Source organism: Marasmius oreades, chromosome 7 (assembly GCF_018924745.1).
Source record: "Marasmius oreades isolate 03SP1 chromosome 7, whole genome shotgun sequence".
Classification (NCBI taxonomy): Eukaryota; Fungi; Basidiomycota; class Agaricomycetes; order Agaricales; family Marasmiaceae; genus Marasmius; species Marasmius oreades.
This window is the reverse complement of record NC_057329.1, coordinates 512,726-532,046: the sequence shown is the minus strand read 5'-3', so window position 1 is coordinate 532,046 and position 19,321 is coordinate 512,726. Positions and strand designations below refer to the sequence as shown.

General features: G+C 47.6%; 9 protein-coding genes across 11 annotated transcripts; 4 read left to right on the top strand and 5 right to left on the bottom strand.

Annotated features, from left to right (window-relative positions):
* Positions 1-46: 46 nt before the first annotated feature.
* E1B28_010873 (uncharacterized protein) lies at positions 47-3,028 on the bottom strand. 2 transcript variants are annotated; one of them, XM_043155857.1, is made up of 16 exons: positions 2,886-3,028; positions 2,635-2,802; positions 2,511-2,581; positions 2,387-2,453; positions 2,274-2,333; positions 2,207-2,219; positions 1,769-1,904; positions 1,319-1,703; positions 1,211-1,266; positions 1,003-1,159; positions 916-940; positions 848-862; positions 723-791; positions 605-660; positions 421-536; positions 47-368 (listed from the first exon to the last, which is right to left on the bottom strand). In XM_043155857.1, the coding sequence occupies exons 2-16, from the start codon at positions 2,741-2,743 to the stop codon at positions 159-161; spliced, it is 1,545 nt and encodes a 514-aa protein (XP_043005639.1). In that variant the 5' UTR covers positions 2,744-2,802; positions 2,886-3,028; the 3' UTR covers positions 47-158. The 2 variants fall into 2 exon arrangements, with proteins under 2 accessions (XP_043005639.1, XP_043005638.1); XM_043155856.1 differs by having other exon boundaries at positions 2,635-3,028.
* Positions 3,029-3,622: 594 nt separating this feature from the next.
* On the bottom strand, positions 3,623-5,701 carry E1B28_010872 (uncharacterized protein). The gene is made up of 8 exons (XM_043155855.1): positions 5,529-5,701; positions 5,337-5,475; positions 5,113-5,286; positions 4,837-5,061; positions 4,671-4,780; positions 4,392-4,618; positions 4,161-4,339; positions 3,623-4,109 (listed from the first exon to the last, which is right to left on the bottom strand). Exons 1-8 carry the CDS (start codon positions 5,673-5,675, stop codon positions 3,727-3,729), a joined length of 1,584 nt encoding a protein of 527 aa, XP_043005637.1. The 5' UTR covers positions 5,676-5,701; the 3' UTR covers positions 3,623-3,726.
* Positions 5,702-6,669: 968 nt separating this feature from the next.
* Positions 6,670-9,419, top strand: E1B28_010871 (uncharacterized protein; the record flags this gene model as incomplete). The annotated part of the gene is made up of 15 exons (XM_043155854.1): positions 6,670-6,976; positions 7,041-7,105; positions 7,161-7,227; positions 7,288-7,347; positions 7,401-7,413; positions 7,656-7,791; positions 7,859-8,243; positions 8,296-8,351; positions 8,409-8,565; positions 8,626-8,650; positions 8,709-8,723; positions 8,778-8,846; positions 8,909-8,964; positions 9,035-9,150; positions 9,213-9,419. 15 exons carry the CDS (start codon positions 6,670-6,672, stop codon positions 9,417-9,419), a joined length of 1,734 nt encoding a protein of 577 aa, XP_043005636.1.
* Positions 9,420-9,640: 221 nt separating this feature from the next.
* Positions 9,641-10,057, bottom strand: E1B28_010870 (uncharacterized protein; the record flags this gene model as incomplete). Its single annotated transcript, XM_043155853.1, has 2 exons — positions 9,641-9,812; positions 9,864-10,057. 2 exons carry the CDS (start codon positions 10,055-10,057, stop codon positions 9,641-9,643), a joined length of 366 nt encoding a protein of 121 aa, XP_043005635.1.
* A 1,763-nt stretch (positions 10,058-11,820) lies between these two features.
* Positions 11,821-12,486, top strand: E1B28_010869 (uncharacterized protein; the record flags this gene model as incomplete). Its single annotated transcript, XM_043155852.1, has 3 exons — positions 11,821-12,095; positions 12,195-12,345; positions 12,406-12,486. The coding sequence occupies 3 exons, from the start codon at positions 11,821-11,823 to the stop codon at positions 12,484-12,486; spliced, it is 507 nt and encodes a 168-aa protein (XP_043005634.1).
* A 1,588-nt stretch (positions 12,487-14,074) lies between these two features.
* Positions 14,075-14,899, bottom strand: E1B28_010868 (uncharacterized protein; the record flags this gene model as incomplete). The annotated part of the gene is made up of 4 exons (XM_043155851.1): positions 14,828-14,899; positions 14,435-14,754; positions 14,220-14,370; positions 14,075-14,164 (listed from the first exon to the last, which is right to left on the bottom strand). The coding sequence occupies exons 2-4, from the start codon at positions 14,707-14,709 to the stop codon at positions 14,075-14,077; spliced, it is 516 nt and encodes a 171-aa protein (XP_043005633.1). The 5' UTR covers positions 14,710-14,754; positions 14,828-14,899.
* Positions 14,900-15,185: 286 nt separating this feature from the next.
* E1B28_010867 (uncharacterized protein) lies at positions 15,186-17,252 on the top strand. Of its 2 annotated transcripts, XM_043155849.1 has the most exons (8): positions 15,186-15,255; positions 15,305-15,497; positions 15,552-15,590; positions 15,645-15,794; positions 15,844-16,016; positions 16,078-16,247; positions 16,301-16,791; positions 16,859-17,252. In XM_043155849.1, the coding sequence occupies exons 1-7, from the start codon at positions 15,207-15,209 to the stop codon at positions 16,775-16,777; spliced, it is 1,251 nt and encodes a 416-aa protein (XP_043005631.1). In that variant the 5' UTR covers positions 15,186-15,206; the 3' UTR covers positions 16,778-16,791; positions 16,859-17,252. The 2 variants fall into 2 exon arrangements, with proteins under 2 accessions (XP_043005631.1, XP_043005632.1); XM_043155850.1 differs by having other exon boundaries at positions 15,186-15,497.
* A 674-nt stretch (positions 17,253-17,926) lies between these two features.
* Positions 17,927-18,502, bottom strand: E1B28_010866 (uncharacterized protein; the record flags this gene model as incomplete). The annotated part of the gene is made up of 1 exon (XM_043155848.1): positions 17,927-18,502. One exon carries the CDS (start codon positions 18,500-18,502, stop codon positions 17,927-17,929), a length of 576 nt encoding a protein of 191 aa, XP_043005630.1.
* Positions 18,503-18,673: 171 nt separating this feature from the next.
* E1B28_010865 (uncharacterized protein) lies at positions 18,674-19,132 on the top strand (the record flags this gene model as incomplete). The annotated part of the gene is made up of 1 exon (XM_043155847.1): positions 18,674-19,132. The coding sequence occupies one exon, from the start codon at positions 18,674-18,676 to the stop codon at positions 19,130-19,132; it is 459 nt and encodes a 152-aa protein (XP_043005629.1).
* Between the last annotated feature and the right edge of the window lie 189 nt (positions 19,133-19,321).

The following is a 19,321-nucleotide window of genomic DNA, read 5'->3' as shown; positions in this document are numbered from 1 at the left end:
CAAGCCCATTTCAGGGAAACGGTACAAGTTGAGATGGACACTGGCTACTGGTTCAAAGTACAGGATTTGGGGCAAGTACGATACATGGTACGATACATGGACTCAAAGACGTATTGTATCAGTTACATAAACAATAAAAACCCCAAACAATGCTCAAATCAAGCTTCCATCTTCACCCACAACCCACCTCTAACACTCATAGTGAGAAAGATCTGGAACGTAATCTTATCCCTCCCCTTCGTTCCCTTCAATCCTTTCCAGTGTCGTGGTGGCTTGTCACACCCATCCTGTGCATCATCCGCGAACGTGAAGGACGAAAAGTTCTGAAGGAGTCTAACGAGGAAAAACGAAGCTTCGTTGTATGCGAACTAAACATATCGTTTAGCTTCTTGCCCGTATTCAATAGTTACGACCACTCACTTGTTGTCCTAAGCAAATCCGAGGTCCAGCATTGAACGGCAGGAAGATGAATGGGTTCGGGGTAAGATACTTGTGTAACCGCTCGTCCAAGAATCTATCGGGGTCAAATTCATCGGCTAAAGCAGGAGCGAGTGAGCAAAACTTGAAATGGTGCATACACAGAACGAGAAGATGTGCAACGAACCGTCAGGACCCCAGAGATCTTCTCTCCGATGAACTAAAAACACGCTGTATGTGACCCTAAAGTCGAGACCGCAAGTGCTTAGGAGAGGCCTGAGTTTCAAGAAGAAAAAGAAACATACCTTGTGTTTTCAGGAACGAAAATCGGTGGCCCGTTCACACTGGGCAATGTAGTCGCCTTTGTTGAATTCCTGGCAACTCATAAGTTCTGGTAGTCAAATAATGAGCCAATCAAAACCAAACTTACCGGGAATCGATAGGCCTTTGGTGAAAGATTATCAGTTGTAAACTAATTTATAGAGAACTCGGGCTTACACAGGTGGATACAGGCGTAACGTTTCTGGAATAGCGCAATCATAGCCAGAGTCAATAAATCAACCAAAGCTATATGTAGGAACCCACCATTCAAAAACGCACGAAGATACTTCATCTCCTTGATATCTTCGTACGATGGTGGACTGGTAGGCCCAACATGTCTTAGAACTTCTTCTCGGAGCCGTTGAACAATGTCGGGGCGTTCCGTTAGTATGTATACAGCGAACGAGAGCAGTGCGGCGGTCTAAGAGGAACGTGAGGATCGAGGAAGGAAAGGAAGGGCGAAAGTTCCTACGGTATCTCGCGATGCGACGAGAATATTGACGAGTTCATCGAGGACAACTTGATCATCTGTTTGAAAACCGTCAGCAATATGATCAGGAGAAGCTTACTGAAAGATGACCTGTGTTCTGGCGGACTAAATGCGCAAGGAAAAACTCGTCTTCCTCCAACGGTTCCTTCGATTGAGCACTCCGAGACTTTTCCCGTTGTTTAACGCCTGCGAGGATCGGTTTGACGAATTCATCAACAATCGCCCTATTCATCGCAAGCTCGTCCTTCCAAAATTCCATCAACGGCCACGTCGTGCCTAAGCGGGAACGCTGCACTGCAATTGCCTGTGCCTTCATAAATGCTGTAACGAATCGATTCGAAGGATGGTTCTCAAATTCGTATGTGTTTGAAATCCCAGATGACTTTGGGTAGGGCAATCCCGCATCGAGTGACCGAACATTTTTCCCAAACAAGAATTCAGTGGCAGAGTCGAGAGTAAATCGACCGACCGCGTCCTAAACATGTTTCGTCTCTTCTTCAGTTTCGGAGTAGGGGCGAGGCGAGTGGAGGGGCCACAAACCTGGAAATCAATTGGGTGCCCTTCGGATAGACGTTTTTTCATCAGCTCGATAGTTTCCATCGCATGGTTATCGAAAATTTCGAAATCACGGATGCGATCTTTGCTGAAGAACGGCCGAGTCATCTGTCGATGAAACCTGTGAACGTCAACAAGTCAGAGCCAGCAATCACAAGGTGATTTAGGAGGTGATTTAGGAGAAAGTAGCAGGCATCGGTATTATTACAACCTCAACCTTCACAACTTTCGGTCAAATCTTGATGAAAGACTTCCGGGAGAGGACTTCATTGACTTCTCAAAGAGGGTGCGGCACGCATATAGGGCTCATCAGAGAGATCTTGACGCGATCCCGGTAGTTACCCCTGGTCCGTCAGACCACCGACGACAACCGAAAAAGGACAACAGCGCCCAAAAGCGACGACCCAGAAGCTAGTCACTTACTTCCACATGTCACCTGGTAATCAAACTGTTACAAAAACACGAGAGGAGACATGTGAGGTGTACATACCATCAGAATTGAAGACGCCCGCACCGAGCAGGGATTTCCATTGAGAGAATAGAAGTGAACCTTGACAAGACTATCGGATCGAAAAGTTGATGGTGATGACGTCTGATACATACCTTTCACAAACTCATCAAACTGCGTTGCAAGGACGGCCTTCATATGGAGTGGTTCAAGGGTAAGTATCTAAGGCGTCGAGCGGGTCAATCTTAGCCTGCGTTTGACATCGATGGAGATACTCACCCTCTTGTCTGAAAAGATCTTCAAGAAGTAGGTATTCCCGTATGTTTCTCGCCAGTCGTCGAACACTTCGGCTGAGAGTCGTCTAAGTTGTCAGCATTGTAGTCCGGCAATAGGAGTAACAGACCTATATAACCCGACTGGAAACTCTTCAAGATATCCTTCACGATTGACCGTGAACTCTGACGAACTCTCGGCACGAGAACTGCACCTCTTGCAGCAGCATCCCGCTTCATCTTAAAATCCTCCCATAACGGCTGCCCAAGTATCGCCAGCGCTTGAACCAGAACTGAAGCTAGTACATTTGCAGTCGTGGAAAGTGGAAGAATGTCAAGATAATCCAGTGCTCGCAAACACAGATGTACCACAATTACTCGCCTAGAGATCCATGAGAGCTGTTTGAGCACAAACTTTGGACCAGGAGGAAGAGACATGGTGGTGAAAAGGCGCAAACCCGACCATGTTGAAGATGTCTCGGTATTAAAAGGCGTTCGTGTTGTTGCTGTCAATGTATCACAAGCTCTGTCAGTATCACGTGAATATAGGGACTCTGGCGGTTCGGTTAACTCCGCACGAATCCGCCCGCGTCAGAATCAACCTCTCCCGAGCCGGTGTACTGTTTGACATTGGGCGCATCTTGGAACTCTACACCGAGAAACATTCATACTGGCGGCATAGGACCTTCCTGCAAGTTACAATGTCGGGAGCGTGGAAAACCTTTGAACGCTTTGACGACAAGTTTAGCGATTACCTCTGGTTCGAATTCAGCCACAATCCACAAGGGACCCGCAATCTGATATATCTGTCATTCAGATATCTTGACGAGCTGATATTATTGCTTTCAAATATAATCGCTCGCTTGCGACTTTCCCCGTGGACGCTCTGGTCCGGCACCAAGAGATCATCTCTGTGTGTTGTACTAATCGCAATTTTGCTGCATGTACGAAGTCACAGAGTCTACGAATTTGCTGGCTTGAACATGTCTTTTTCAACGCCTTCGTTGCAGTCAACCAGGGGAAGCATGCCACTTGCAACGAAGTTGCATTGGTCTCAACTTTCAAGTATTCCTTAGTTTGGCGCTCTCCTTGTATCCTAGGATATTTCTGAGTTCTGGTGGTCTGTGCATTGATGGAGAAGAATCAATATATGTTCTTCCAAATTAGATGGCTATGATACAAGAGAATAGGTCTGCGTTGGACAGGGGTAACACAACAAAATCCTAATACTTCCGTTCCGAAATCCACAATCTACCACTTCTCGCCATCGTCACCACACCCCCAAGTTTGGTCATGACATCCCATATACCCTCATTACCCCGAAGGATCCGCCGGTCAATAACCCATCGTTCGAATCCATAGACTACCCCAACTTCCTTCCATTTACTCTTATTTATCCAACCGAACTCTTCAAGAGGAACTTCCGATATGATATGTGTAAAGTGTTTCGAAGAACCCAGCGATTTAACTGTCAACCCCTCTGTCTTGTTATATGTCGTCCAAGCAGAAGGGCGACCGGAGCCTTCAATGAAAGGCGGTGCGTGTGTTTGAAGGAATAGCGAAGCACCCGTTTGTGCAGCTAGATTCGAAATATGGACGTGTGGAGCTACCAGCAAGTGAGCAAATTAAACTAGACGGTAGAAACAAACAAGCTCACCCGTGTTTTGGTAATTCTTAGTAATATAGTTGTTGAAATTGTTTAAAGCGACACCGCCCGGGTAATTGTGAATGGATGCCAAAGTAGTCACAGCAGTTAGAGCTATATTCGCCAGGATCATGATCCACGCAGCCATGAAATAAAATCTGCCCATAAAAGAGGATTTTCTTCGCGAAACCCTGAAAAAACTTAATTAACAAGAGGGTGAGGAACGGCGAAACGGGTACCGACATCCATCTAGCCGTTCTTGCGGCTGCAACGTTGAATACAGGCACGACATAGACGATGAATCGCCACTCTTTGTGGCCTAATCCACTGATCAAGAATATGAATGCGATGTAAGGTAAGAGCACCGGCCGAATACGGTGATCAAAGACGAAAGCTATTCCGGACAGAGGAAGCGCAGTAAGCAGTAGCTTGGGGAGGTATGAAAGGAAGTAGGTGTAAGCCGGTGACGTCTAGATGAAAACCGTTTAGTATCATTTTGACAAACGAAGCATGTTTACTTACGCCCCATTCTGAGCTTTTGCCTTGTATAACGTTGAAATAGAGACCAGACAATTCAGGCCACAGCGGGTTTGGCGATTGCCAGAAGTAGGTATCCACAGAAGCTGTAAGAGCTTTTCGAACGGCGTCAGTCATACGCACAAACAAGAGAAGAACACTCCAAGGCCACCTATCGATACTGCTCCTGTTATGATACCGCATTTAGCAAGACCAGTGAGGCTACAGCTCCCCTGGTACAAAGCCTGAAGAGAGATGGGGGCGAGAAGAAGAGCCAACTCCGCCCGATATACAACGCCAGCGAAGGTCAAAAGAGATATGGCGGTATAAACATTTCGGGGCGACGGGTTCAATGCGTTCGGAGCACGATCAAGCAGCAAGTACGTTGCCAAATTTACTTTCAAAGAGATAAACATCAAGTTGAGGATGATACTTCACAAGAACGTACCTGGAAGTAATGCAAACATGTTCGGAAGCGTTCGTCCCATCCAGAACGGAATATGAAACTGAGATATTGTTATCAAAGTGAATAAAAGCCCGGTAAGTCGACCAAAACGTCGAGAAACCGCATGTCGAATGCAACAGAGGCCCAGGGCATTGGATGAAGCAAGTACGAGTCTCGCTATGACTGCATCAAGGTGGTGTCAAAAACGGATACGCGATCGAGCTCACCAATAATTTGCATGTCAAATTTGGACGACAATAAACCCAGAGATTGAGCACTTCGTATGACCGGGGAAGAGGCCCATGCAAGTATTATACTTCCGATGAAAGTACGTGGAACTGCCCCTGGAAAAGTGAAATGGTCGTACTGTCACTTCCGTGTCAAAAGTTTCCCTTTGTTCGGTTGTGTTGAACACGTACTTTATGAAGATTTGCTGGACTAATGCCATACATAAGAATATCATGGATTGCGTGAAGGTTGAAGCTCTCTTCCACTTTCGTGTAGGGCGCGAGGGCGACGTGAATCCATCCTGCGGCGATTATGAGCGCGTCCAAGACAAAGCTCATGGTGTGGATGGAATCACCGAAGTGTGAAACGCCGTGACTGTGACATCTCCTCATGACACGGTGACGCGACTCGACCTCCGTCGTACTAGAGCAACTCCGTCGCTTGATAACTTACAAGTCTAGATCTTATAGCGACTCAGACTCAAATATCAAGTGCACTTCGGTTCGCCAACTCTTAGAGAGAGCTCGAGGTAATCCTCCAAACGAGGAGTTCAGATTACCTTTGGATTACCTAGTCGATTTGAAATTTCGCAAGAACGCTTTCTACACTTTACACGAAAGTTTAAGTATCCGATATTCAGCATTCCAATGAACTCTCACTACTGACAGAGTAGGGCTAAATTTCGAGCGTTGGCAAATTATCACAATTGTACACAATTATTATGCACATCATCATCATCGGCCGCTCGATCGGGCATAATTAAGCGTCCAGTCTCTTCGACATCATTCAGCTGTCGCTCCAAAAGTATGGTCTCTATAATCTCTGAAATTCCCTCTGATTCAATCTTCCTCTAGAATTTCTAGCAGCTAATACTTTATCTTGGGCTAAAACTCATGCTGACCGAAACCGTAAGCTTAACGCCTGGATGCCCTTATCACAGACACAACGTCTCTTTGTGGCAGGATATTGACTCCAAGAAGGGACTTTGGGAGTGAGACGGCAGCAGAAAAACTGGGCGTCCGAGGACTCCGATCGAACCGACGATGCCGACTTGGTGGAGTCGAACTATTTGAGAGCGTAGAATTGAAAAGCCCTAGAGGAGGGTATATATCTCGTCGACTTGGATGCACCAAACGCAAAGTTCCTCTCTGCGAATGCGAGGTTGACATTGTGAGTGATATAATCGATAATCAAAGCTGAAACATAATTCAGCGCGGGCGGTGTCAAAATTGGCCGAGCTCGACGGTACCGCCAGGTCGGTTGCCACTGCCAGCGGAAGGCCTTTATTACCGAGCCATTTCAACATGGTTGGGTTGGCGCCTTTTCACCACCATGTCTCTTCCTCCTGGTCCAGAATTTGTGCTCAAACAGCTCCCATGGATCTCTAGACGAGTAATTGTGGTACACCTATGTTTACGAGCACTGGATTATCTTGAAATTCTTCCACTCTCCACGACTGTAAATGTACTAGTTTCAATTCTGGTTCAAGCGCTGGCGATACCTGGGCAGCCGTTATGGGAGGATTTCAAGATGAAGCGGGATGCTGCGGCAAGAGGTGCAGTTCTCGTGCCGAGAGTTCGTCAGAGTTCGCGGTCAATCATGAAGGATATCAGGAAGAGTTCCCAGTCGGGTTATATAGGTCTGTTTATACGTCTCCGGCTGCCGACTACAACACTGACAACTTGGATGTTCCTCTGTCGAAGCTTATGGCGACTGGGGAGAAACATACGGGAATACCTACTTCTTGAAGGTCTATTCAGATAAGAGGGTCAGTATCTCAATATATGTCAAACGCAGGCTAAATTGACCGCTCGACAATCAAGATGGTAACACTTGAACCACCGCATATTAAGGCCGTCCTTGCAACGCAGTTTAATGAGTTTGTGAAGGGTATGGATCAAACTTCATCAACTTCAATATTTCATTTCCGACATTCTTCTTGATGTCAAGGGCCACTTCTTTTCTCCCAATGGAAATCTCTGCTCGGCGAGGGCGTCTTCAATTCTGATGGTACTGTACATGTCTCGCGGTCCTCTCTTCATTTTCTGAATCCTTCTTTTCAGGTGACATGTGGAAGTAAGTGGCTAGCTTTTCGGGACATGACTTTCCTTGGGCTTCCTTTGTGCGCTTTCGTCCTCTTTGGTCAACGCCGATGGTCTACCGTCTCACCGACTAGAGGGTAAAGGGTTACTACCGGGACCGCGTTCTCTCATGGGGCCTCTATCCGTGCCGCGCCCACTTTGAGAGGTCGCTGATCCTTCTCCGTTGTCTTCTAATTCACCTCTTGATTACAGGCTCTGACTTGTTGATATTCACAGGTTTCATCGACAGATGACTCGGCCGTTTTTCAGTAAAGATCGCATTCGTGTTTTCGAAATTTTTGAAAACCATGCGATGGAAACTATCAACTTGATGAAAGAACGTCTATATGAAGGGCAACCAGTTGATTTCCAGGTTCGTGGCCCCCTCCACTCCCCCCCCCCCCCCCCCCGAAACTGAAGAAGAGACTAAACGCGTTCAGGACGCGGTCGGTCGATTTACCCTCGACTCTGCCACTGAATTCTTGTTTGGGAAAAATGTTCGGTCACTCGATGCGGGATTGCCCTACGCAAAGTCATCAGGGATTTCAAACACATACGAATTTGAGAACCATCCTTCGAATCGATTCGTTACAGCGTTTATGAAGGGACAAGAAATTGCAGTGCAACGTGCACGGTCCGGCAAAGTGTGGCCTCTGATGGAATTTTGGAAGGACGAGCTCGCGATGAATAGGGCGGTCGTTGATGAATTCGTCAAACCGATTCTCGCAAACGTCAAACAACGGGAAGAGTCTCGGAGTGCTCAATCGAAGGAACCGTTGGAGGAAGACGAGTTTTTCCTTGCGCATTTAGTCCGCCAGAACACAGGTCATCTTTCAGTAAGCTTCTCCTGATCATATTGCTGACGGTTTTCAAACAGATGATCAAGTTATCCTCGATGAACTCGTCAATATTCTCGTCGCATCGCGAGATACCGTAGGAATCTCTGCCCTTCTTTTATTCCCGCGGTCCTTACATTCTCGTCCCTCTCAGACCGCCTCACTACTTTCGTTTGCTGTCTACGTACTAACGCAACGCCCCGACATTGTTCAACGGCTCCGGGAGGACGTTCTAAGACATGTTGCGCCTACCATTCCACCATCGTACGAAGATATCAAGGAGATGAAGTATCTTCGTGCGTTTTTGAATGGTGGGTTTCTGCACGTACATATTTGGTTATTTGATTGACTCCATGTCTGTGCTATTCCAGAAACGTTACGCCTGTATCCACCTGTGTAAGCTTGAACTATCCAGAAATCAGTTTCCAACTGACGATTTGCAACTTTCCCAAAGGCCTACCGACTCCAGGTAAGTTTCGATTGACTCAGAAGTTTGAGGACTCGGAACTAATGACTTCGGTAGAGATTCAGCAAAGGCGACTACATTGCCCAATGTGAACGGTCCCCCGATTTTTGTTCCTGAAGACACAAGGTATATATCTCTTCCTTCTTGAAACACTCTCACCTTTCAAACACTGGCGACCTCGACTTCAGGGTAACATATAGCGTGTTTTACGTTCATCGGAGAGAAGATCTTTGGGGTCTCGACGGTTCGTTGCACATTTTCTGCTTCCTTCTGTGTATGCATTATTTCAAGTTTTACTAACTCGCTCGTCATAGCCCATGAATTTGACCCCGATAGATTCTTGGACGAGCGGTTACACAAGTATCTCACCCCGAACCCATTTATCTTCCTGCCGTTTAATGCTGGACCTCGGATTTGCTTAGGACAACAAGTGAGTGGTCGTGACTATTGACTACGTTTTTTTGGGGGTAAGAGGCTAAACAATATGTTTAGTTCGCATACAACGAAGCTTCGTTTTTCCTCGTTAGGCTCCTTCAGAACTTTTCGTCCTTCTCGTTCGCGGATGATGCGCAGGATGACTGTGACAAGCCACCACGACAGTGGAAAGGACGGAAGGGAACGAAAGGGAGGGATAAGATTATGTTGCAGCTCTTGTTGACTATGAGCATTAAAGGTGGGTTATGGGTGAAGATGGCTTGAGCTAAGCGAGTGGTGTAATGATACATCTATGTAACTGAACGTGCCTGTCTATCGTACTTGCTATTTATTCGTTACTCCAATGAAACGGTGTCGATACCAAAAATGCTGATGCACCACCTGGGGATATGAATTGGAATAGCAACTTCAGAGGCGTTACGACCAGTGTGGTTTCCGCGGACGCTATCTGATGTTGGCAGACGTTATTGGACATATATTGTCCGCTAAGGTTTGTCTGCTCGGTGAGAGTATACAGATCGGATTGTTTCTGAGCGAGGATCATTGCGGTACTTTTCTGAGGTTGTTGACCTCGACAGCTCCCTCTCTCTCTCTGCTTTGGCGTGTATGTCTGTTCCATGTTCTAAGAGAAGACGGAAGGTTGGTTCGTGGTTCAACCTGACAAATCGGATAACGCAATAGTAAAAAGTGACCGAATGAGGTCCTCACAAGACGAGTGTTGACTTCGGCAGCGAAGGTGGGGCTAGGTAGGGCTTTGTGTCGGTTTTCGATAAGGTAGCGTCTCGACCACTGCCTGGTCGAGCTAGACGGCTTTGCAACGTCATCGGATCGTGTACGTGTATCGTTGCTTCCGAATCAAGGGCTACATTGAATGTAGCTGTGGGTGGGGTTGGGAGAGCCATCGCGATGGGGCAGAAGTATTTCGAGTTTGGGTAACGAGAGCACCGCTCCGAGGATAGTCGGGCAAACCGATGAGCCGTCGTACTTCCAACGGGTTGGCACCAAGAGCAAGGAAGTATTAGACCGCAGGCAAACTTTCCATCATGACTGCCCCAGGCACAGTAAAGCAGGTAGAACTAGTCCTCAAAATCCGCCCACGCGACTGTTGAAATTCTACGGATGGTTCGAGTATGTCCTTCATCGTCTATCCTCGCACCAACGCGTATGGGTCTATCAGCAATAATCGGCATTTCCGTCTCCGAAAATACGCAAACCAGTATAGCGGCGTCTCATCTGCAAATTGGCAGCCATCGGGAGTGCCGCCTTGGTCCGCCAGGAACAACCCACAGGCTAGGTGAACAGGGGCATTTCTTCCCTTTCCTGGCCTGGAACGCTCGTTCGTCACCAAATGTCGAAGTGCTGCTGATCTTGTCAATGGAGTCGACAAGAGTCGACAACTCCATGCGCAAGTACGGCATCCCGACTCCTGGTTTCGAATTCGTTCACCAAGCCTGAACGAGATGGATCTCCGACAGCGCAGCTCGCTTGAATCTATGTCAGGGCCGCTATTGTATCGAAAATCGTTCCAAACTCGTGGTAATAACATTGGAAGATGAAAAATGCCGCGAGAACGTTCGAAATGTGGGTAACATGCCTAGTTCGGCATCGGCTAGTGTTCTTAGGTTGCTGGAAGGCAGGTATCCCTGCGGTTGACATTGAGCCATATTTTGGTATCGGGTTGCTAGCAGCGCTACCATACTGGAGGGATACTTCTAGGCCTGTGAACCATGGGACATCAGTCAAAGGTAGATGAAGGGGACGAACACGTACTGTACATAAGGCACCGCTCAGCTTTCCTCTAGATGGGACTAAGGTAGTCCTCTAGTGCTCAGTTTATCTGAGGTGTCTCTGCCACTTTTTCGTCGCCTCCGGTAAGCTTAGAATCCCGTCTGTTTCCCCCCATTTTACCCATTTCCACTTTGTTTCGACTGGTTCGCCTACATGCACTTGCTTCCCATTTTGTCTACGCTTTTCGATTGAAATGAACGAATTTTGATGTAAGAAAAGGCCGGATATCGCAGTGACAGGAAATCGGAAATGTGACAAGTGTGACTTCCCACTACCTTTCACTCGACTCTCGAGCAATACGACTCAGTTCAAAAAAAAAAAAAAAAGACGAGAATACAAGCCCAACCTATCATGTAGTGGACGTGAACGAAACGCCCTTGGTCGCCCCCTGCTCAGACTTAACAACTTCGGGTGGATCGAGACTTTTAGTATTGCCAGTCAACGTTTCAACTAGTCTCGAAGCACTTCAAGCGCTTTTGTCATCATCATGCTTGAATTTTGAGTGTATTTTATCATGCCCAGCTCGAGTAGCTCTGCCTCTATTACTACGCCTACAATATTCTCCCGGGTACATAGAAGGCGAACAGAATCCAGCTGGAATGATAGTGTAATGGTAGGCGCTACTGTCCAATTGAATTGCACGTGCACCATAACAGCAATGCCTGGGATGAAAAAGCCGACCGACGTCGACGTCGAAGTCCTTGTGAGTTCCTGGCAACAAGTCGACTAGGAGTGCTTGAAGGCCTTAATATCTGCAGCAAAAGAGTAATTCGGTACGTGTTGTTCCCTGAGAGGCTCGCAGGCATCCATAGCTAATCCTGGGCAGATTTCAGGAATCCAGCGGCCAAAGCACAGTTGAAGAGAGATATCCCCAGAGATGCCCGTTTTCCATCGAGAAACCTCCGTTTCGGCTGCCACTGAGAATATTTCGGCTGCTAGCAACGATAAGGGGAGTCTGTTGATGAAGTTTCTTCTCTTGGGAGGGCTTGCCCTTGCGGCGACGGTAGCGGCCAAAAAGTGGTTCTATCCGTACACTATTGAAGATCTGGACGGTCGAGTGAGGTATATTGATACGCTCATCAAGAATAACATGAGCCTCCGGTGGAATATACTTGGGAAAGCTGGACCTGGTTTTAGACGAATACTGGAGAAGTAAGTTTGCCAATGACGCTCGCACCCATGTTTGACATGCTAAAATCTGTCATCTCTCCTCTTCTTACTCTCTGATCCTCTTTCCATTCCTGGAACCAGACGTAATGATGAAGTACGTCTAATCAAGACGAACATGAACACGGAACCCGATAGGACAAAGATTGTGGCGTGGATGACTTTCAAGTGGTCTCAGTTGCACGAAATCAAAGCGTGCTACTTGAGGCTGCGAGAGCTGGAGTTGGACGTGACGGTGCGTGAACGTAATCCCGAACTGATGAAGATAAATCGTTAACATGGTTCATGATTGTAGGTCGAGATAGAAGAGCGAATGCGGAGCTTACGTGGGAGCCAAAACCCGCTGCTCGCGTCACCGGGGCCACGAGCCAACTGACAGTGGACGTCTGCCTTCCTTGCGTGCCCACAATAGCCCACTCCATATCATTCCTTTGATTCCACAGTTACTAGCAATTTCCGTTCGTTTCAACGCCTGTCTCGCCAGAGCTGAATAACTATCTACTTACTGAATCCTTCCAAACTTCAAGTCTTGATTGGACCCACGATGAGGTGGGATATCTTCGCAGCGGGCATGCATACCCTGAAAGGACGCTTGAAAGGAAGATGTCAAAGATGTTTTTTATAATTTTGAATTAATTCGTGAACCAACTGGTGGAGAACATACGACCTACGGAGGATGTTCGTCGTCGATGAGCTATGTCATGATTCTGGATAGTTGTGCTGGCTAGTCTGAGTCGACGTCGAGCGCAAGGAACTCCGCTTGTGCTTAGGCTCTGGTCATCTAAGAAAAAGTGATGTTGTGTTTAAGGGACCTGAAAGAGAAAAAACAATGCACTTACATAGCAGAGCAGAATATAAAGGCAACTTGCGCCATTCAAGGTGAGGTGGTGGACGAGGAGGTCAAAGAAGCATGGGAAGGTTAGATACATCCCGATTCGGATGACAGACAGCTGGAATGAATTTTGACCTGTAATTCAAACACCGCCATTGATGGCTACAGGTCATTCCAGCTGTCTGTCATCCGAATCGGGTGTATCTAACCTTCCCACGCTTCTTTGACCTCCTCGTCCACCACCTCACCTTGAATGGCGCAAGTTGCCTTTATATTCTGCTCTGCTATGTAAGTGCATTGTTTTTTCTCTTTCAGGTCCCTTAAACACAACATCACTTTTTCTTAGATGACCAGAGCCTAAGCACAAGCGGAGTTCCTTGCGCTCGACGTCGACTCAGACTAGCCAGCACAACTATCCAGAATCATGACATAGCTCATCGACGACGAACATCCTCCGTAGGTCGTATGTTCTCCACCAGTCGCTTCATGGTCTTTACCGCATTGACAGTGGGCCACTGCTTTCATATGAGCTGCGTTTCCCGCCTGGTGAGTAGCTCAATTATCAACATTAGAAGATTTGCTGATATCAGTCGAAAAGTGGACTTTACGTTCCGCTAGAGGTTGCTTGAAATATCTCTGTGGACGACATATGAAGCGAAGTTGGATGGGGCGATCTGGGTACGGCAGACGTTCACCAACAAAGCTGGGTGGCAGCTCCTGCTCGTTATTGACGATTGATGGCCCGTTGCCTGCAAGTAAGCTCCGCGTCCACTCTTCTATCTGAGAATTCTTGTTCTCATTCCTTTCCGCCAACTTACAACTACATTCGACGTACCGACAGGTCCACTGCAGCGTCTGTAATGTTCGGTTTTTCGTTCGTGTTTGTCCAGCAGGTCGTTCAGGGGGGAGAGCGGATGGTCGGTGAGACAACAGCACTTTTCGTCACTTGCTTCCTTCTATGTCTCTCCAGGTTCTTGTTTTAGGCGCACGATACGATTAGGCGAACAGTTCGAGGCAACTCGAATTCAGTGTAAAGCATTCAAAGCAAAGCGATACAACAATCTGCATAGGGGGAGAAATGAACGAATTGGCCATTGTTGGACTCGTCGGAGCCCCTGGATGAAGGGGACAGTTAGTCTACCCGAAAACCATCGTCCACAGCCATCGTTGGTATCGGTGCGTGCCTAGTATGCAAGCCTCGCTTCCGTTCATCTATCGCCGTCTAAAAATCGTTTTTCATCCAGGGCTTCCACAACATGCAACGCTACCACACGCACCATCAATTCCTCTTTCAAATTCATCAAGGACAGATAGTTTGCCTTCACATCCTCCATCTGTCGCCAGCGGAAGATAATCCATTCAACAATCTCTTTCCTATCCGGCTCCGCATTCTTCTTATTCCTGGTTCTACGTGCCTCCTCGTCTTGCCTGCATTAGAAATCCCCACTCAATCTCGGGTTCTCGAACAAGGAGTCGTATTGGCTATACGTACTGGATCAACCTTTCTCTAAATCCCCAACCAGAATCCCCCAAGATATTACGCTCAAGGCCCATATTTTCCTCAATCAATTCGTCAACGCACTTTATCTCCCTTTCCACGTCCTCGATACTATTCGGATACAACCATTTTATGGCACCAGCACCCGTCGCAAAAAGGATCGCTCCAATGACAAGAATATACGTCAAGATGCTACTGTTGTCACCGTTTGAAGCTGAAACTTCCTGCACTGTCTGGGATACGGGAGTTTCTGGAGTTAAAACTGGCATCTTCTATGTTTTCTTCGCTCTGGTGCTTGGCTAGACTGGCTTGGTCTGCGTTATCCAGACCAACCCCGGCCTTTAAGTTAGTAGGGGAACGTTGAGGCTAGTTGAGGCCTCTACGCACCGGATAGGATGTAGTTCGTAGATATCTGTATAGTTTGTTGAAGAATATCAACTCCCTTTGCTTAGATTTTCCAAAGGTCGGCTGGGACGTTCAGGACGAGGCTGTTAAACCGTGTGGGAAGATGGTACGGGGGTTCGGCGGCCCACTTTAACGCTCACTTTAACGCTCACAGGTTTAGGGTTTTCAACTCGATACTTAGGAAGAAACTGAACTTTGGAGAGCTACAAGGCTAACATGAAGACGAATACCAATTATTATGCAGCCTCACTGGATTTGACATCTAGCCATGCTACCAAGCCTCGGTAAACTTGGTAAACATCATCGAAGGAAGACTCGACCACGGTCTCTTCTCTGGTTCTAGTCATCATCTCGTTTCGATATGAAGTTCTCCGACGTTGCTGGCGATGAGGAGAACACGGCGTCATTCAGTGCCTTTTCACGTGATATCAGACGTACTTAGCTAAACTTCGCTAATAGGAGACTCTAGAGGTTGTTTCCCTTCCTTGCCTGCTATCATGAGCCTTTTGGACCGTCATCCCGTCAACTCATCTGCAATCAGCAGGCCCTCTGCCCATATACCATCGCCTGCTCTTGCCTTTGGCACCCGAAAGCTTTCTTCCTCAAGCCAATCCTCCTCTCATCCGAGTCCTTCTTCGCCGCCTCCAGTGAGGTACGCAGTTTGCTTATCATCGCCTTTAGTGTCTGCTGACTCGCATTTATCAAGCACCTCCACACAATCTTCACAGTCGCTCAAAGAAATTCTGTGAGTACTCAGTACTGTGCTTGCCTTCCCGTATTGAGATTGAACACTTTTTAGTGCGAAAATTGAACAGCGTGTTGCGGAGCGGTGCCAGGTTGACGACGAATACCAAGATTCAGAGGACCGGATCGAATTTTCCGTCAAATCGGACTACATCGAGGACGTGCTAGATTTTCTTGACGGACTGCCTCAATCTCGCATCTTTCGGTGAGTTCTAGCCTATTGTCAAAAATTTTTAATAATGAATGAAATCCAGGATCAATTACGATATTGTATTTTCTGAAGCTCATTTCTCCCTCAAAGTGGCAATGCCATGCATTCCACATGACTCAGCAGCTAGTAGTTGGGCCGATATCAATAGAGAGCTTTTACTTGCAAACTTTCCAGGCATGGACTATATTCAAATCTTCACTTCAAGTATGCAGACAAGTATGTCTCCCCTTCAGTCAATAACTCATGCAGCAGCAATCTGAATCATGAATGTTTTCAGCGTACACTGGTCAAAGTGGTGGAAAATCAGCCGACACCAACATAGTCCCCCTAGCCCGATTTGCTTCAGGAGCAAGTGGCTATCCAAGTGTTGTAGTGGAAGTCGGTTATTCCGAATCATATTGTAAACTGGCAAGAGATGTTGAGAAATGGTTTTCTAAGTCCCCCGAAGTCTGTATGAATAACTTTACTCTATTCTGCTCGTCTAACTTTTCAATGCATAGATTCTTACTGTATACGCCATCAAACTCCGCAAGAAGACAGACCCACTTTGTGGCATCCTACAGGTTTTGACGAGGTCAAACAAAACAGGCATCCCTGGCGTCCGGTGCCACCTCGATTTTGACCTCGGCCTAATCGACAACGAAGGTTACTGTGCTAGCCTGGCTGCACAGCTACGTCTGTTCACCCATGACTACCTAATGGACCGTTCTGCTGCCGAGGATGCAAGAAGCTTCTACAAGAGAAAAATCGGTGACAAACGGCCTGTGGTTGTAGACGAAATGGACCTAGCGGGACTCACCGACAAGCGCCTCACAGTTCCGACGGAACTTATCAAGAGGTGGCTGTGCAACCTCAAAATGGCCAACGAGTTGAAGAGGAGCAGTATCGAAAATTTTGACTTAGGAACAGCAGCTGGATATTGCCCCCCCACATCTGTGCAACATGGCACAGGGTTGAGGCTCGAAGAGTTTGATTGATTGTGAACAACTTGGTGAGTGGTCTTCAAGTGAGTTGTATGCTCAAAAAACTGAGCATTTCCGCATGTTGCTGGTCTGTAGCATTTGCAGATCACTGTCTCAGTGTCCCTACCCCACACCACCGCCTCCTGCTTCTGAATCCATTACTCCAAGCTCTGAAGTCCAGTTCCCGCACGCTCTCAGTCTCTTAGTAATCCTGTCTTCCCCGATTTCCTCCTGGCTCCCTATTTAGACAGACCCCTCTGGTACCAGTTTTGTTGTCTCTTTCTGCTCCTGATCCTTTGCGCCATGTCTATGTCAAGCTCGGGGTTGTCTGGTGTAGCGCAAGCCAACTGGAAGCTCAACGCTGTCAATGTTCTTGTCGTTGCTGGTATCCGGCAGCGGGATTGGGAGTCTGTGTATGGATAGCTTGTTTACCATATTCTTCAGTAATTGTAATGTTGTCTTCATCTACTCATAATTGTTGCAATCCGCATGTGGCTGTTTCGAAATATGCACGACCGTTGTTCCTGACAAGATGAGCAATTGCCTAGCCTATCCAGACGCTGATCGTGAAAAAGTTGGACTCCAGCACTCTGAGTGAGTGGCATGCGAGGTGATGGAGCGTACAGACCTGGACACAACGACGATCGCCACCCATGTAAAACCGCCTTTGGATTCATCGAAGAAGGATATCGCTAACTTTGCGTGGCAGGCTGCTGGCGTTGACGAGTCAAACATTCTCTCATTGATGTCACAGTTATTATCCGTTGCGATTTTGCGAAGCGGTTGCGAGGGAGCGCAAAGGATTAGTTCGAGTTGCTCCCACATATCATGGTGAAACGGGAGAGGAACAAAAACCACAATATGAATTGCAAATAATACAATAGCAGTTTGAACGAGAACTCCTTGACAGTCATTGAAAAAAAAAAACCTTGACTGGTTGATACCTTCCCTCCCAACCTCTAATCCTCTTCTTCTTCATCTTCCTCACGACCTGCCAACTGGCCTCAGATAGAGACCATCAATTGCACCTACGGGGTGGCGTCTGGTCCATCACCAACGCCTTGCATCCCCACAACATCGGCGCGAGCATGCCCTTTAGGTTGTCCTTCTCTTCAGCACGAGGCAACTCCCCGTTCAAAGCAATTGGAAGGATGTCAACATTCATCAATTTGTCCAAAATATGCCGTCTTTGTTCATGTTGGGAGACAATTCATGAGCTGCAGTGAGAAAGTCTGGGTACTTATCTCTAGAGTAGTTGTGGAACAGTGCTGGTGTTCGAAGGAGAGTCGCATATATTGCCGCGTGACCACCAACGCAGGAGTACGTGGCCGCCACACAGCCATAGAGGACACTAGAATAATGACATCGTTTTATGTCTGTTGGGTCGGAGCTTGTGCTAGAGCGTGTATTGCCAGCAGGAGTGTCGGTTTGTATTGTCGTCGTATCAATCTCGACTAGTGGGCCGTGGTACTCCTCGTCCACCCCAAGCTGCATGACTATTGACAGGATTGGACAAGTGTTGGGACACTTTCCAGCCGCCTCTGGATTCGGTGCTACCCTTTCAGACTTCACGGAATTCTTCACCTGAACCTGACAGAGACCTGTGCGGTCTATATCAATCGCCGAGTCAAGATCCCCGTTGTGAAGGGCCATTCCAAGGTCCTGGTTCTGCTGGTTATCGTACGTTTGCATCGCCGCCCCTCGCTTGAGCAGTTCAGTCGCACATTCCCAACTGAACATTTCGTGGCTACCAAGCTGTACCCAATGGGAGAAATTAATCCAGCTCTCAGCAAAGGCGGCTTCGAGTTCGAGAGCATCATCGTACGCGTGAACTGGTTTGGCGTGGCGGACCGATTCCCAGACATCGGGTGCGAGAAGCTTCTCCAAAAAGTGTGCTAGTTGGATTGGCCGATGGTACTCCAGCTCAAATGTCGTGCTTGGATCGTGCTTGGCAGCCTCGTCGTGTGCGACGGTCAGAAGAGTTCGAGCGACGAGCTCTTCACGTCCCCCTTTGCAAGCAAGCCAGTTTTCAAAGCATCCGCAAGTGTACGCGGAGCCTTATCGACAATGGACCTGCCCGAATTGAGGATAATTCCCGCTGCTTCCGAGAGCACTGGCTCGGATAGATATGCAGAACGTACGTATTCTCGGTCTGCAGATATGTTGAAGATGCATCGCATATGCGATCTTGTTGGGTCGACGATTTTACTCAGAATCTTCAAAGGTCGGCTGGGACGTTCAGACCTTGGTAAATATCATACAAGGATGAATCAACCAGGGTCTCTCAGCTCCTCTGGTTCTGGTTTCGATATGAAGACAAGCCCAGGAGTAGTGACCTTGTTTCCGAGAAGTCCACATAGCTACGCGTAACGCCATGCATGTCCCGAAATCGCAAGGGTCGAGGGAACAGAGAGATGAACATCGTTCTGTGTTAAGATCGCAATCGCTGCCGAAGATTGAACGGGGATCACTGGATCCTGCTGAGCCTCCTCATCTCAAACGCCATGTTCGCTCCGGAGCTGATACGACCTATTTTCGACTTTCATGTGTTTCGGAAAA